General features: G+C 45.8%; 3 protein-coding genes across 7 annotated transcripts; 1 reads left to right on the top strand and 2 right to left on the bottom strand.

The window, feature by feature from the left end:
- Positions 1–50: 50 nt before the first annotated feature.
- LOC117645972 (trifunctional purine biosynthetic protein adenosine-3) lies at positions 51–10,814 on the bottom strand. Of its 4 annotated transcripts, none has more exons than XM_034386560.1 (17): positions 10,658–10,814; positions 4,747–4,830; positions 4,580–4,666; positions 4,252–4,499; positions 3,992–4,172; positions 3,680–3,902; positions 3,472–3,602; positions 3,273–3,396; positions 2,968–3,190; positions 2,378–2,600; positions 2,098–2,296; positions 1,766–2,017; positions 1,475–1,678; positions 1,243–1,395; positions 891–1,156; positions 549–806; positions 51–455 (listed from the first exon to the last, which is right to left on the bottom strand). In XM_034386560.1, the coding sequence occupies exons 2-17, from the start codon at positions 4,822–4,824 to the stop codon at positions 267–269; spliced, it is 3,039 nt and encodes a 1,012-aa protein (XP_034242451.1). In that variant the 5' UTR covers positions 4,825–4,830; positions 10,658–10,814; the 3' UTR covers positions 51–266. The 4 variants fall into 4 exon arrangements, with proteins under 4 accessions (XP_034242451.1, XP_034242450.1, XP_034242452.1 ...); XM_034386559.1 differs by lacking the exon at positions 10,658–10,814 and adding an exon at positions 5,777–5,862; XM_034386561.1 differs by lacking the exon at positions 10,658–10,814 and adding an exon at positions 5,644–5,667.
- LOC117645979 (deoxynucleoside triphosphate triphosphohydrolase SAMHD1) lies at positions 6,141–14,669 on the top strand. Of its 2 annotated transcripts, none has more exons than XM_034386575.1 (11): positions 6,141–6,373; positions 11,683–11,715; positions 11,833–12,010; positions 12,858–12,944; positions 13,020–13,134; positions 13,208–13,423; positions 13,511–13,770; positions 13,849–13,893; positions 13,981–14,155; positions 14,227–14,438; positions 14,514–14,669. In XM_034386575.1, exons 2-11 carry the CDS (start codon positions 11,703–11,705, stop codon positions 14,644–14,646), a joined length of 1,434 nt encoding a protein of 477 aa, XP_034242466.1. In that variant the 5' UTR covers positions 6,141–6,373; positions 11,683–11,702; the 3' UTR covers positions 14,647–14,669. The 2 variants fall into 2 exon arrangements, with proteins under 2 accessions (XP_034242466.1, XP_034242465.1); XM_034386574.1 differs by lacking the exon at positions 6,141–6,373 and adding an exon at positions 8,216–8,416.
- On the bottom strand, positions 14,601–16,926 carry LOC117645980 (tRNA-specific adenosine deaminase 1). The gene is made up of 6 exons (XM_034386577.1): positions 16,674–16,926; positions 16,330–16,506; positions 15,729–16,235; positions 15,539–15,649; positions 15,313–15,461; positions 14,601–15,220 (listed from the first exon to the last, which is right to left on the bottom strand). The coding sequence occupies exons 1-6, from the start codon at positions 16,890–16,892 to the stop codon at positions 14,953–14,955; spliced, it is 1,431 nt and encodes a 476-aa protein (XP_034242468.1). The 5' UTR covers positions 16,893–16,926; the 3' UTR covers positions 14,601–14,952.
- Positions 16,927–17,058: the final 132 nt, after the last annotated feature.

Raw genomic sequence — 17,058 nt, forward strand, 5'->3', positions numbered from 1 at the left:
TTTAAATTGTTTGTATTGTTCTGGGGTTGTTGGCAAATGATTAATCAGTATTTTGTAAAAATTGTTCACATTTAATAACATAAAAAAATACTTAAGTTTACATAGACTTTCCATAATTTAACAATATTCACATTTCAATAAGGCCACACAATCTTGCTCTAAAATAAAATGTTAAAAAACAGTTCATTCAAAATAAGGGAGTATAAAAACAGAATCACATGGGTCTCAACAATAGTAGATAACAGAGTCTTACTGAATCCTTATGATCAATCACGCCACACAAGACGATTAGTAGAAAGATCAAGGTAGACAACACCATTGGCAACCATCTTCAGGCCCTCTGGGAATGCATCTCTCTCCACAGTCTTAATTCTTTCTTGTAAAGTTTCTTCAGTGTCTCCATGCTTAATTGGTACTATTTTTTGGACAAGTATTGCACCAGCATCAACATCCTCCTGAAGAATCAAAATAAAGAAGTTCTTAAGATTGAAGAGAAGTAAGGGTAGAATCACACCAAACAGGAAAGAAAAAGAGATCACGGTATTTACCTCAACAAAGTGGACGGTGCATCCAGAGATTCTAACTCCTGCCTCAAGAGCTTGCTTTTGGGCATGGGTACCCTTGAACAAGGGAAGGAGTGCAGGATGAATGTTCAACATTCGGCCTCTCCATAATCTGACAAATGGTCCAGATAGAATGCGCATGAAACCTGCCAGGCACACAATGTCCACTCTCTCGGTTTCAAGTATTGAGTGGCATGCCATATCAAATTCTTCACGTGACTTGAAGTCAGTGTGACTCACAACCTAGGAAACAAATTAAAATCAAGTTAGAATGAAACACTCAGAGAGAAGTTCAGATTAGCACTGTGTCAAGATTATCAGTATCACCTTAGTAGGAATACCAGCCCTTTCTGCTCTTTTCAAGCCCTCAACATCTTTCTTGTTGGAGATGACAACTACAATTTCACAACCCATATTGGAAGCAGGGTCTTGTGTTTTGTCAATAAGGGCCTGCAAGTTGGTTCCACTGCCAGAAATTAAAACTCCTACTCGCTTTTTTGGTTTTGACAGCCTCCTAATGACAGGTGGGAGAAGGGGTCTCATGACACTGTCCATAGCAGTGGCAAAATTCCTGACCTTTACTCTGTGATCATCTGAAAATCAAAATTTCGTCTTTATAGCAAGAAAAGAAAGTGGAAAAGAGAAAGGTTTTTAACTGTAATTATATATGAATACTCACCACCAGCTGGTAGATTCTCAACGTGACCAATCACAGATGCTTTCTCTCCAGCTATGAGACCCATAACTTCCTTGACGTCACTGGGGCTGACCACCAGAATAAGGCCCACACCACAGTTGAAAGTTCTGAGCATCTCATATTCATTTACACCACCTGAGTAACATAAGGTTCAGCATGATACAAGGACTCAAGAGGTTCCCGTGGATTACTGAACAACATCAAATCAACAAACCTGCAGCAGCAAGCCAAGCAAAGACTGGAAGTATGTTCCAAGTTTTGGCATCAATGTTGACGCTTGTACCAGGGGGTAAGACCCTAGGGATGTTTTCAGTCAAGCCTCCACCAGTAATGTGTGCCAAGGCTTTCACACGACCACTTTTCAAAGCAGGGAGAACATTCTTCACATAAATCTTGGTAGGAGTTAGAAGTTCCTCTCCTGAAAAATTTCAAATCATTCAAAAACACAATTATCAAGACAGAACAAAACAGTATGAAGTTCATACAACTGAATTAAGTGTCGTACCTAAAGACTTCCCAGAAGAAGAAAATGGACAAGGATCCGAGTATCTGAGTCCTGAGTTCTCAACAATCTTACGAACTAAGCTGTAACCATTACTATGAACACCACTTGATGGAAGTGCAATAATCACATCACCCGCACAAATGTCCTTTGTTCGAGGCATGAGGTTTGTCTTTTCCACAGCACCAACAGCAAATCCAGCCAAGTCGTAATCACCAGGTTCATAAAGACCAGGCATCTCGGCAGTTTCACCACCTAGAACCAGTTTTAATGGTTAATTCCAGCTTCTTAATGATTTTAAAATTATAGCCCTACAGAGATAAGACAAGACATACCAATAAGAGCGCAGCCAGCAGCATGACACCCTTCACTAATGCCAGATATCACTTCAGCTGCCACCTCCACATCTAATGAGCTGCATGCGAAATAGTCCAGGAAGAAGAGGGGTTCAGCCCCATGGGCCAAAATATCATTCACACACATTGCCACAAGGTCAATTCCGATTGATGAATGAAGTCCACATGCTTGAGCAACCTGACATAAAAAAAAAGAAGTCCTGGATTAGCATGAAAAAACAAAGCTACGAGTAAAAAGTTCACATAGACAGTTTCAAACCTTGAGCTTGGTGCCCACACCATCTGATCCAGAAACAAGTAAAGGATCCTTGTAACCAGCAGCTGCAACATCAAAGAGACCACCGAAGCCTCCAATCGAGCCAACCATGCCACTTCGTTTTGTTTTGGCCACCATGGGTTTAATTCGAGACACAAGATTGTCCCCAGCAGTGATATCCACACCACTTGCTTTGTAGGTCATTTGACCATAAGCTAAAATTGACCTGAAATATGAAGCAAATGCATTGATTAATTCAATTCAAAGCTCATTTTTGATCAAAGAAAAACAGGTTCAACTTTCATCAAATTATTACTTAATTCACTTGTCTTTAATGCATGATCCCCCAAAAAGCAACTATTTAAATGTGTGACTAGATTTTGCTTAAAAATTGTTTTCAGGAACTGTTAAGGAACTGTTAACTTCCCTTTTGTCTTTTCCAATATGTTTGTATGATTTCATAAAAGATAAATTTTTATTTCAAGTAAATTAAGACAAGATTTATATGAAATTTTTAAGATAATTTTATTGAAGCAATGCAGGTCCATTTGTAATTCCAATATGATAAAAATTTGAATTATTACGAGACCAACCTTGAAATTCCTTTGTGAGCAATGTCACGGCGATATTGAGCACCATCAAATTTAATAATGTCACAAGCACTGGTGGCTTGAGCAACAGCAAGAGGCAAACTTGGCGCAAGAGCAACAGGCATCAGCACCCTGCCACCATTGGTAACAATATCACCATTTGCTGAAGGAGCTGTTCCACTGTGGAAGACAATATGGTCTGGAATTCTTGCAATATCTTCAATACCTACAAGCAGATAGCACTTGTATAAGACTTCACAATGACACTTTGAAGAGAGGGTGAGTCAGGGAATGCATTGGAATTTTACCTGAGATCACACATCCTTTAGTGGAGGTCTCTGGATAACCACGACTAGCCATCACTACACCTACTGCATACGTATTTTTCTTCCAGTTAATGGATTGGTTCAGAAGTTCTCCTTTGCAGCAAGCCTGGGAGAATAAGTTTAAAACCACTATGCAACAATAAGATTAATTTCAAAAGAAAAGATGTGACAAGATAAATACCATCATGATTTTGTAGAGATCACTGTCAAGAAGGGGAAGAATAACTTGGGTTTCAGGATCACCGAATCTGGCATTGTATTCCAACACCTTGGGTCCATCCTTAGTCACCATCAGACCAGCATAAAGCACACCTAAGCAAAATCATGATTTGTCAATCTATATTTTCAGTTTCCATGTTTCAGAGAATTTTACAGCGCTTACTACTTACCAACAAATGGGATACCAGCCTTCCCTTCCTTGTTGAGTCCGTCAATGGTTTTCTTCAGAATACTTTCCTCAACTTCTTTGAGCTCCTTTTCATTTAAAAGAGGACAGGGGCAATATGCCCCCATACCACCAGTATTTGGGCCCTGATCACCATCCAAAAGGCGCTTATGATCTTGAGCTGGTAACATTGCTTTCACAGTTTTCCCATCACAAAATCCAAGAACCTAAGAAAAAAAAAAAGAAAACATGAAATAAACTTTTTTCCAGCATACCAAACTGAATAGACTGGAAGCTTAAGCATTGGATGACCTACAGAGACTTCTTCACCCTCAAGAAGCTCTTCAACAACAACTACATTGCCAGCTGAGCCAAACTTCTGGTCAGTGAGCATTTCATCTACAGCAGCACAAGCTTCATCAGCACTTGCAGCAACTACAACTCCCTTCCCTGCTGCCAGGCCACTCGCCTTGACCACAAGAGCTGGGAAATCTGAGCTAAAAGAAAATACAATACAAATTACAACTAAATTGAGAACAGGTAATGACAAGCCAACTGTATCCAAAAACACCTTACTTCTTAATGAACTTTTTGGCATGTTCAGCCTGAGTGAAAGAACCCCATCGAGCAGTAGGAATGTTGTATTTGTCCATGAAAACCTTGGCCCAACTTTTATCACTTTCGATTTGAGTAGCATTTTTACTTGGGCCAAAACAATGTATCTTTGATGCTTGAAGAGCATCTGCTACTCCAGTAGCCAGAACATTCTCTGGACCTACTACAACCATTGAGATTGAATTTGACACACACCATTTAACAAGAACCTGCCGAACAGATTTTCAAAAAATTATCCAACAGAGAATTGATGTAACTGATTTTGTTAGTGAAAATCAACAACCCTTACCTCATGATTGCTAACATCCACAGAGGCCAATTTTATTTTATCCCCGACGATACCCACATTTCCTGGTGCCACAAAGACTTGCTTCACCTGAACACAAAGCGGGAGAAAGAGGGAGATATTAACCTTGTTATGTAATTGTGCAATCAAGCTGGTAAAATCAATCTCACCTCAGGTGACTGTGCCAACTTCCAGCTCAATGCATGTTCACGTCCACCACTCCCAATTACGAGTACATTCTGAGACATGGCGATCTGGAAAAGATAAAAGGAATACAGGTGAGTAATAAATCAAAAACTAAAATGGTCTCAGCCATGTGAAATTTGCCACAGGCAACAGAAGTGAATATATTTGGCGAGGACCCATGGTACAGAGACAACCAAAAGGGCCACAAATCATGATCAAGACTTCAAGAGGTAGGAAATAAAGAGTTCTCTGCAAACTCAAGTGTGTGCCAGGCACACACTTCCTGGAGCATGCCTGGCAGGCACACACTTCCTGGAGCATGCCTGGCAGGCACACACTTCTTTTCTGCATGCCTGGCAGGCACACACTTCCTGGTGCATGCCTCAGGCACACACTTGCCGTCGCTTATGCATGCATACAAGCAAGTGTGTGCCTGAGGCATGCACCAGGAAGTGTGTGCCTGCAGGCATGCACCAGGAAGTGTGTGCCTGGCACACACTTGAGTTTGCAGAGTTGGTGCGAATAAACTCCAGTTTAAGCTTCTACAATGTCCCACGATGCCCGAGTCTTTGAGCCGCCACACTTCAAAAATAGGCTTACATGTGCTTACATGCGGCTCGGTGTGAGTATCAACAACACCGAGTTCAATTCCACTTCACTGCAAACAAACCGCCGCTTGAAGTGAGGAGGCGCAAGATTCGGGTATCAGACAGTAAGCTAGGTCTATTGGAGGAGCAACAGCCGTGTTTTGACAGGGACCATAAATTGAGGAAACCAAAACAACGTGTTCACGGTACGATCCTTTATGAAGAGTACAATAAATACAATACCATGAAGAGTAAAACAAAGATTGAAGTACACGCCTACACCTCACAAGAAACCTTTTCGTATCCCGAGTGAAAGGGCGTTCTTCGGGAATCTGATCGGACCTGTTACATAATCACTAACGAGTCTCTCCAGCTCTGCCCAAGCTAGCTAACCTCACCACTGCACATGCTCCAGCTCTTTGCTTACCAACAGTCCGGCTTTGTTGTTGTCTGAGGAGAGAGTGAGAGAGGTGCCGGGCTTGCTGGAGCCTCCGTTTCCGGCGCAAGTGGCGCCCCCACCCATCCCCACCCTACGTTTGCAGTACCAACACGACGACAGAAAAACGACCCAATCAAGCATCTACATTCTTTTGAAATTGGATGTTTGAATAAATAAAGGGACGCATCCAAATAAATTTACTGACGTGATCGCTATCACTTAATAAATGGTCCAGTCTTTTTAAAAATTGTGCCAAGTCGGCTCCCTGAAAATATTTCAAGCGTGGTGCTCCCGACGAGACATATCGATTCGATTCTTCGATTGCTCTCGAACAACTTCGATAGTTTCATTTCTTCTGCTTTGTTGTCTTCCACTCACTGTCTGCTAGCTACTGCTGCATGCCCCGTCGTGGTTGCCATGGTTACATCGGTATTGTTGAGCCTTTCGTTCGTGTCACGCCGTTCCTCATCGAAGACAATGGTCTGCATGTGATGGGATCGGCCGTCTAGCCAGCCCGCACCTCTTACTCCCGTAATTTCCTACATTAAGAGTCTTCCTGCTGCCGTTACCTCGCCCCCCTGTTTGGTAAGTAGACGACTTTGCCGACGGCAACCATGACATAGACTTTCGTTGAACTGCAATTGCGCGAAAGTTCACGCCAAGGGCATTGCTCGCAGTTCCGCACTTTGCTAGATCAGCCCAACGCGGACTGCTCCGCCTAACCTAGCGGCGCGCTGCGGAGCCCCGTAGCGCCGTGTAAACATGGAATTCCATCCCGCTGTATCGACCGCGCGTCCAAGTGGTTCCTCGACGCGGCCATGATGGCGCGAAGGACAAACACTCGCGCGCCTCCAACAGCCTTCGCGCCACACCTTCCCGAAAAGACATTTACTCGTTTGCATTCGTTTTGCTTTCGGTTTGGCAACTTGGCCCCCATCCACGGTGGTGCTCGCGGAATGTGACCCATTTAGGCTGGCAATGCAGCGTAGGGAAGAGCCGAAGCACGTCGAAGCGCAACCAAGCGGCCTTTGTTGCGGAACCAGGGATACCTAGTGGTGGCGCGGACTTATTGAGTGGACAACTTTCTGCAAGCCGTATGACTAACCTCCCCTCCCCCTTTTTCCTTCTACGAGAGGCAGTGCCTTTGACGTGCGCCTTGACGCTCTTTGACTAGTTTCCGCCCTGATGTCAATGTGACCAAGATTTGACTCGAAGGTCACGTAGGCGAGTCACAAGGACGTCATCGGGTCCCGTCGAGTCAGAAAAAACGGATGATATGCGTCCCACCGAGGAGGCGCGCATCGAGTGCTACCGAGGACCACTCCCTGCAGGCTGACCCCGAGCACTGCTTTTCTAGAGTGCTTCTTTGTCTCTCTCGCACCCTCCCGGCAGGCCCCATGAGTGCGAGAGAGACACAGCGACGAAAGCAGTGGAGCTCGGATTCAGTCTGCTGCTTAATTAAGTCCCTTGCACGAGGCCAGGCACATAAGAGCGTTCAGTTGCATCCGCACCGGCTGCAGTACAATCAGATAAGTGTCGCTAAGGGTGCCACCGCATCATAACACGCGAAAAATTTTTAATGTTCAGGGGAAAACGATCACCTCTGTTTACGCCTTTTGATCCCCGGGCCGGTCAATGTCGGTTAATTTGTGGAAGATAGGAACTCAATTTTTTAGAGGCAGTAAAAACTGCCCCCCCGCCAAAAAAAAAAAACCTTTCATGGGACTTTTTCGCACGAGAAATTTCCAGAACGCAGGGGAAAAGACAAAAATTGTCTCTAAATGGATGACAGGCTCTATCCGATCCAAAAGCGTGGCCCCTTTTTTCCCCCAAGCGCCCACCGGCATCATCCACGCCGAACTTTGATGCGGTTGGGCGGCGTGCAAATACGACGTCACCTCTTTCACGCCTCTTTTCGATCCCCGGCCGCCGCCGTCCATCGTCGGTTTAACCTAACCCTCTCGTCTATTTGAGATAGGAACGTCATCAGAGGCAGACAAAACTGCCCCCCCCCCCCCAAAAAAAAAAAAAAAACAACCTGCAGGTGGGACGTGTTATTCGCACGCCGCTCCGGTACTTTTCCACGATCGCAGAAACGAAGAGCGCACTTGCCCCCCCCCCCTCTCTCTCCCAAATGTGTTGACAGGCTCTATGCCGCCCCCGCCTGGCCCCTTTTCCCTCAAGCCCCGACACTCCTTGGCGATGCCTGTGTGGTCCTTGAGGCCCTTGTGGTCCGGCTCGGTGCCGCTTGACGCCTAGTCAGAAGTTATGGCCTAGCCATTAGGCGGCCCGCCGTGCCGTGCCGTGCCGTGCCGTGCCGGCCACGTGCACGCCGAATTCCTAAACAGTGACGATATTTATGTTTCCAGGCGTGTTGTATTCCCCCTCAAGTTGGCGCGGCACTGCAAGTGCGTCATCCCCCACCCCCGAAACCCCATCCTGCCCCACCCCGCCCCGCGCCCCTCGGATAGGGAGAGGCGCGCGAAGTGCAGTCTGAAGCCGGCCGCCTCAGAGCTCAGTCGTGCTCGATACGGAGCTAAGTGAAGCCCGAGTCCTGAGTCCCAGCGCCAGTGCCCCACCGGTTGCCAGCCAGCTGAATGGCGAACATGGCAGAACCCATAGAACAAAGTAAGTACCGCGTTCCCCTGGCCCAAGACCGACCCCGACGCGCTTGACACGCTCACGCTGCGTGCCTTTTTTGTCGCGTGGGGCAACAGGCAGGCTCCCTCAGGTTATCCCACGAGGTTTCTGCCATGGTCAGGCGGGCGGGTGCGGGCGTCGCGTTGCGTCGGATTGTTGTGCTGCCTTGCAAGGTTTGCTGGTCTATGATTGTTTCGGACCGCGTGTCTTTTTGACACTGCTACAGCGCGCGCCGGTCGCCTGCTGCGCTGGAGGGGCAGTCCAGGGCATTCCCCCAGAAACAGGCAACCCAGCGGCCGCCTGTGGGCTGATTCCGAGCCCTTGCCGTCGTCGCTGTGTCTCTCGCACCCTTGTGCCACGCTCCGCGAGTGCGAGAGAGACAGTGAGAGGCAGTGCTTCACCCAAGGGGCCCCCAGAACAGGCAACCCGCCTGCTTCGCTCTTGGGGGGCAATTCCAGGCATTCCCCCGGCAGCGGGCAACCTGTCGTCCCGCCCCATTTTTCGCAACGGCGCGCACGGGCCCGCTATCCGCAAGGCCTCGCCTTGTCCCTGTCTGCCTGACAGCACTGACGATGATGAGGACCTGCGCGTCCATTTGCCAGCCGCCTTCACGAGTGAAAACGCGGGCATTTGGCAACGGGCACTCAAGGTCACCAGCTTGTACAGTGCAGATTTCCAACAAGACGCTATCTAACGGCCTGCAATTTGAACGCGATTGGGCCCACTTTGTATCAAGGTGGCTCGATCACTCCGAGCCGTTTCTAAGGTCACATATGGCAGCCCCTCCCCTCCCCCGCCCGACCCCTTTCTCTGCCGTAAGAGGGAAACTGATAACTACGAAACACTGTCGAAACAGAGCCATCCTGACTAACCGATTGGTAAATGACAGCGCGAAACGGGAGCGGCGTGAGGGTAAACGAATCAAGCGCGACTCAGAGCGGCCTTCCCTTTGCCGCGTCTTCGCAAAGCCCGGTATTCCTCCAGCAATGAGGGACTGGCTGCCGCGCTCACCTATGACCTAGGTGCTGCTGGCACCTCGCCAGCCTTCAGCCGGCCTGCAGCAATTTCCCCTTCACCGGCCAGCGGCTCTGGCCATGGATCGGCAAGGCGATATGTAAAGTCGCGGGCGGGGTTACGCTTGTGCGCGTGGCGGGCGGGATTACGCTTGTACGCGTGGCGGGCTGGCGGCTCGCGCGCTGCGTCGATGGTGACCAAGCGGACAATCACTTCATTTCATCGCGCCCGCGGCGCGGTCCGCGGGCTGCACGCCGTGGCTAGGGCCGGCAGCTGCGAAGCCGCGACGCGGAGGGGCAGCGGCCCCAGAAGACTGCTCCCGAGAGTCGTTTTCGTCGCTGCGTCTCGCTCGCGCCTGTACGGCACGCCCCACGAGTGCGAGAGAGACAGAGCGACGAAAACGACTCTCGAAATGAGCGTCAGGCTTCTTGCCACCCGAGCCGAGTCGTTGAACAATCGAGGACCCGGGCGGGGCGGAGCGGCGGGGCCTTGTTGGGCTGGGCGGGCACGTCGCAGGGAATGCCACTGGACAATGGCTGCACCCGAGTCGACTCGAGTGCTCTATCGTACAGTCGGCATTCGTGCCGGAATGCATGTTCGGCCGAGTCCGCCGCCGGCAGCACGGACTGTTTATCGGCTCATTTCTATGCTTTCTGTAAAAAAAAATTACGACTTTCCTTTCCGTCTGTCGCGCCTTAAACTCGAAGCCGTGGCGCCGCGCCGCCCCGTTTTGAGACTCAACAGGCCCGCGCCCAGCAAAAATAAGGCTCTGCGTCAATGCATTCGCACCTAGTCCAGTTCAAGTCGGGCATTCCATGTCAACGGAATTTTAGGGGCGCTGCAGAATGCAGACTATGCTGGGCGCGCGGGGGGGGGGGGGAAGAGCCGGGCGTTGCTAGGCCACCCTTCCTACGACCGCGCGTGCCCGTTGGGCTGCCTACCCTTGCGGCGCTGGACGCGCGGCTTGACTGGCGGCGCTCCCTGTCAGCTCCCTGTCAGCCTCCTGTCAGCAAAGCGACTCCGAAGAATCATCTCGTCGCTCTGTCTCTGCCGCAGTCCGGACGGACCCCTGGATTCCTACAACGATGTAGGACGCCGGGTCCACCCCGTGAGTGCGGTGCAGGCAGAGCGACGAGGCGGTCACTCTTCGGAATCGGTCTACAGGTCCTTGCACACCTGGCTCGGCGCACGCACGGCGCACGCCGGAGTACTTACTGGTGGGGTGGTTCTAGCGGTGGGGAACTCTGAACGGGAAAGCCTTAAGTCTCCAGGACACGCCGGCAGCTCTGGGACCGGCAGCACGCGGAGCGGGACGACGTGTTGGGCGTCTTGAGGCCGGCGGGGCTGGGACTCGACTGAAGGGAAGGGTCATCGCCTGACGGCCTGACGGGCTGACGAGAGCCACTGACCCTGACCTCCCCGTAGTAAACAGCGGCCGGACTCCGGACAGTGCTTTCGTCGCTGTCTCCCTCGCACTCGCGGCGCCTCCCGTTGGGACCGTAGGGGTGCGAGAGGGACACTGTGACGTGAGCGCCGTTCGGATTCGGCTTCTGGCGACGCTGAGATAAGGCGGCGCCGACATGGCTCCGCCTTGGCTCCGCCGCGTTGACGACGACGGATGTACGGCCACGGGCTGGGCTGGAGACGGGACGGGGCACTGGGGATACCCTGACGGACGGCCTGGCCCTGGCACCGACCTGCAGCCTAGAGCCCCTAGAGCCTGGAGGGGTGCTAGTCGTAACCCCGATTGGGTACTACCTTGAGACATGTGCACGCCCCCTACCCTCCTTCAAAAAAAAATTGACACGCGTGACAGACTGAAACCACGCCGACTCCAGATTTGGCGCAAATCTCGTGGATCCGGCGCCGAAGAGGCGTTTGGACGCCGCCAGTTTGGGGCTCCCGGGCCGGGGCGATGTTGTTCTGCGATGTCGGGTTGCGTCACTCGGGGCTGGTACGAGATGAGAGGGACGCTGTCGCTGTTGACTGCGGAGTGACGACATCTCTTTCCCCACACTTCTCTCCGATAAACAAATGGCCCAAATAGGACTTTCGGGTCTACCTGCTGCATTTATGGCCGGGGCCGGGGAAGTCCACTTGAGCATGGGGCGCCATAGCACGCCTTTCATGTGATTAGGCACACCAATCGGATTTTTAAAAAAAGAAAAAAACCTTTGAAAGGACAAAACTTTTTTTTTTGAATATTGAATAAATATTACCATATTATTATTATTTTTCAGGTGAAAGTGCCGCCGAGATCATGGACCGAGAAGGTAATAACTCCCATGCCACTAGTAGTTTACTCTGACAACATGAAAAGAAATTAACAAGTAACAGTGCTACGAACTTGACAGCTATTAATTATAGATGCCATTCGTTTTTACTTACAGGAAGTAAAAACTTCAAATTATTTCAAGATTCGGTGCATGGGGTGATGCGGTTTCACCCACTTATTGTTAAGTTTATTGATACAAAAGTTTTCCAAAGGATGAGGAATATAAAACAGCTTTCAACCACCTACCTGGTCTTTCCTGCAGCAGCGCACAACCGATTTGAACATTCATTGGGGTCAGTATTACAATTAATTCGGAGTTTATCGAAATTGATCTGTACCATATTTTATTTCTCATTTTTACTCGTTCTTTACCTACTTTCTATATCCATACAAAGGTAAAGACGAGTATTGTGTTTGGTAAGACACAACTTGGTGACACATGTTTAACTCAGTAAATACTTAACACACAATTGTAATGTAATATTTTTTGAATAGGTATGGTTTTGGTGAGAAACTAATGTTAGAAGCTTTTTTCTGTTACCATGAAGCACTTTTTACCTTAAAATCAATAGGAGCGAAGTGCAAGTTCTGGACTGAATGATGGAATAGGATATTTTGCAAAGTTAAACATTTAGGACCAAGTGTTGTGACTCATTAGAAAGCCAACAATGAGTCCTAAAATTCTCCTCTTATGAATTTTACCCGTTTATTACATGATTTTTTGAGATTACTAGATGTTGTGCTGTTGCCAGCCAAAATGTTCTAAGTCCCACGATTTTAACCTCAACAACGGTGCCGGCGCATGCGCCCTCTCGCCGCTAGGTCTCAGGGAAGCCCCGTTCCTCTAGGGGCATTGTTAGCACACCCCAGCCATGTAACGTGATGTAGACCAATGGATACAGCCCTGCTCCCCCGATCTCTAAACCCAAGTTCAATGCCCATAGATTGTACTATACAAGCATTATTTTTCTCTGAAGTAATGTTGTTACCAAAACCTTGAACTATTCAGAAGACATCAGTTAAATGGCTTACGCCTTATATTGACTGAAATACTGAGATTACATTTGTGTCACCTGAAGGCAAAGAACGAGTACCACTTAGCAAAATTGATAAATTGCTTCTCTAACTTGTGTTCTTTAGTGTGTGCTATCTGGCAGGGGAGGTGATGGATGAGCTTGAGAAAAATTCCCCAAATGTATGGAAGGAAATATTGCCTGATCCAAAGGAGTAAGTGCCAAGACTGTACTTTGTTTTGGTTGGAAAATAAATAATTTACCATTAAACAAAATGTTTCTGACACAGGAGCGAAGCGGTCAAGCTAGCCATTCAAATTGCGGGTCTCCTCCATGACTTGGGCCATGGCCCATTCTCCCATACATGGGAAGTTTTTGTTCAGGCCTGTGGTGGAGATTGGGATGTAAGTACACCACAATTTACTATTGGATATTATTGAATGGATCATGAATAATTATTCTCTGAATTATTTGTAGCATGAACACACGTCATGTGCTCTCATTGATCTTATGATATGGAAAAGTGAAGATGGGAAGGAGCCAATCCAGAGGGATGATAATCTGACTGAGCTGGGATGGCTCTTCAAAGCAGAATTCAATGAAGTCAACAAGTACATTCAATTCATTAAAGATGTAATTATTGGTGTAACTCAAGACAAAATAAAAGAACCAAAGAGAGCCTTTTTATATCAGGTAATGTAGCTTCAAATTTAGTTCAAATAAATATGTTCATGGGCGTCATATATAATTCTCGACTTTTCTGTTTTTTAACTTCATCAGGTTGTAGCAAATAAGTTTAATGACATAGACGTTGATAAATATGATTACTTTTTAAGAGACGCCCAGCATTTGAAAATGAATGTCTCTTTCGATTATCAACGATTGATCAAATTGTGCCGCATTTCATACGATGATAATAAAATGAGCCATATAGCATTTCGGGACGTTGAAAAATATTCCATTCAGGGGATGTTTAGAGTACGTGCTGATTTGCATATTAGGGCTTATCAGCATAGAGTCGTCAAAAATTTAGAAATTATGTAAGTTCATTTTGAAAATAAAATGCTGAGTAGTTTTTATTAGAAAACAAACAATCCAACTAAAACTTTTGTGTACAGGTTAATTGATGCATTGAAGGAGGCTGATGCTAAATACCTTGTGAGGTGAGTGTCAACAGAATGACTTTTTCACCATCTCAAATGGTATTTCCATTCGCCCTCTTTCCCTGTTAATTTTCAATTTTATTTCAGAGGACTACGTCTATCTCAAGTCCATGAAAACCCGGCCATATTTGCCACACTAACTGACTCTATTCAGGAGTTATTACTTTACAGTGAAGAGCCTGAGTTGGAGAGCACAAGGGAATTATTGGATCGTTTGGCCACAAGAAATTTATATAAGATTGTTGGAGAGTGGCCACTCAAGGTTTGAAAAGTTCTAAATTTAAATATGATATCTGAATCTACGTGTCAGCATACCACAATTTTTTCTCACAGGTAGCCCAAAGTGAAGAAGAGAAGCTGCAAAATAGAGCTCCGAAAGGTCTTAATAGAAAGATACTAAATGAGCTTGAAGAAATTCTAGAGGGAAAATATGCCCTAACCCAAGTGGGAGTTAATCAGGGCAAGTATTTTGATCCATTGGCAAATGTTAAATTTTTCCCAAAACATGAAAGGAGGATGATGGAGGGAAATGTTCCACAAATGAAGTAAGTAAGCAGTTTACATCATATGAGCAGGTTCTCTACGTGAGAGTTACTAAGACATTTTTTTTCCATTCTCAGGATGGAACTGCCCTTTTTCAAAGTATTAGTTTTCAAGAGAGGAAGAGAAGAGGATAATTTAGAAGACCTTAAAAAAAAAGCAGAAGATTTTTTAAAAACAAAAGGAATTTTATTTCTCAATCAAGGGCAGTGACCATTTAGAATTGCTTACTCTAAAGTTTTTTAAACTCATGACCAAGAACTTCCTCTTTGTACTAGGTGATTTCTAGAGTAAGGAAATGACTAATGCTGGGGAATGATTTTAACTACTCCACTAGTTTTGACAAATTTTTTTATTCAATTGTTTGCAAGATGCAATATTTTAATTATTCTATCCAAAACTTGTAGTTTTAGCTTAATCCAAAGGTTTTTATATATAGAACTATTTTGTTGCATGCTGATATTATTTAAGAAAATCAACATATGAGTTGTATACATCTAAATTAAGTAATGAGCAACCTTAGAGCTCACATGTAAAATCTTTTAAAAATTTGGGCTTTTTGGTCCATACTAGTCCTGTTGCTGTAAGAATACTACACCACGCTTTGTAATAGGCATCAGCTCCCAATTTACTTTCTGAATAAGTGACATTAGTTACTTGGCGCTGGCTACAGACCATAAATTGATGAAAAAGGTCTTTCTTGCTGATAAGTAGCCTTCCTGCTGATGTTGCTTGCATTTTCTTTGTGACGCCATGTCTATGTCCATTTACTGCAACCTCATGTGGTCTGCCAAATATATAACACACCAAAATTATAATTTGTACATTAAAATTAATAATGTAAAACGTGCTTTTGATGTGAAATTTTAAAAAACTTACCTTTCTTGAACACAACACCACACAATACTAGACGAACAAGGTCTAGGAGCATCTGGTTTCTTCCTTTCGGGGAATGGGATGCAAGACTGGAGCAACTGAGGGCTGCTTATGATGTAGCCAGGCGGTAGGTTGGCACTTTCACAAAATGCCTGTAAATTTCATAATTTTTTAAAGAAAACTCTTTTTGCAGTTTTCAGTCAGCATATTAAGTAGCTGTAGAACTCACTCGGGTTTTAATGGCACGAGACAAAGCCATTTCAGAATAGGGGCAACCACCACCAATTGTGATGGACTGCAAATAGATTGGACTTCCAAGAATTTGTGACAAAAGGGCTCCCTACAAAACAAAAACAACATTTTAAATGTTATTTCTAAATAAGGAAAATACAAATATCAAACAATGGACCAAGCCATACCTGAATTCCAACACAGTTCCAACGCAATAACTTATCACTGCAAGATACTGACAGGGTTGGATCACCTCGGCCTGGCTTCGTTCTAACTGCTCCCACTACATGATAATCTGAACCAGGAAGCTTGGGATCTTGTTTGCATTCATCAGGAACACACTTGGCCCCAGTGCGATAGATGTCACTTTTCTGCTTCTTTGACACTGTTTCTTCCTCAGTATCATCACAACAGTGGGGTCTCTTCAGACCAGTGGCAATATTTTCCCCTTCAATATCATTCTTGTTAACAGCACTACCATCATTAGGGGCAAAAGGCAAGGAATCATTGTCAGATTTCAAAACGCAGCTGCCGAGGTCAAATAATTCCTCTTCTTTTGGAAAAATCGAGGCATCTCCACAAGGAGTGTGGCTTGAATAAAAATGAAAAGATATTCCAGGACGTAATTTAAAGTGGCCACACTCTTTCAAGAGTTGGAAAATGCTTGATGTGTTACCCTTTAGTGCCTCAAGAATCTAAATTCAGAAGAGTTGATGTTATAGAAACATGTAAGAGCTTTTCACATTTTTTAAATTAAAAAAAAAACAACAAAGGTTAAACTGAACTTACATTACTGTACAAATATCGAAGAAAAGCCCTTCTCGCAATAACTTCTGCATGGCTATCATTAAGTATGTCACCATTTTGACTCATTTTACTTTGCCCAATGCATTTTGTTCCAGTACCAAGGGCAACAACTTTAAGGTTTGGATGTGGGTGGTCATCAGATGGCAATGTACTATCAGCCTGTAAACAATTTCAAAACATGTATTTTCATTATATTTATGTTACATTTATGTTGCCCGTAACATTTACACACAACACAAAACACACAAAATACAGGTTTTTGGTAAAAGTTAGACAACAGACATGGGCAGCTCTGCACATTCAGGTAGAATATTTCAGGAACTTACCTCTAGTACAGAAGCTAACAAAGTCCATTCCTTTCCAGGCTGTGGCTTTCCATTCTTGGGCAAAGATGTGTAAGCAGCATGACTAGCTTTTGCTACACAATCAGCAAAGCAGTCATTCATTGGGGGTGGATCCACATCAGTTCTGTGGCCACAGCTGCAGGCACCCTCAGGCTGTGTATCAGTAGTTGGGGAGGAATTTGGAGGCTCAAGACTACTCATAATAAGAGTGGGCTGAACAATTTGAATATAAAAATTCACTAATGTTTTTTCTTGTTTGAGATAAGGGTTACTCTTTATTCTTGAGTTTTTAGTTTACTTTTTAATTGTTGTTTTTATTTAAAAATTTAATAAAGGAAACCAACACCAAATTAATATACCCAATCCT

Source organism: Thrips palmi, unplaced genomic scaffold (genome assembly GCF_012932325.1).
Source record: "Thrips palmi isolate BJ-2018 unplaced genomic scaffold, TpBJ-2018v1 HiC_scaffold_19, whole genome shotgun sequence".
NCBI lineage: Eukaryota > Metazoa > Arthropoda > Insecta > Thysanoptera > Thripidae > Thrips > Thrips palmi.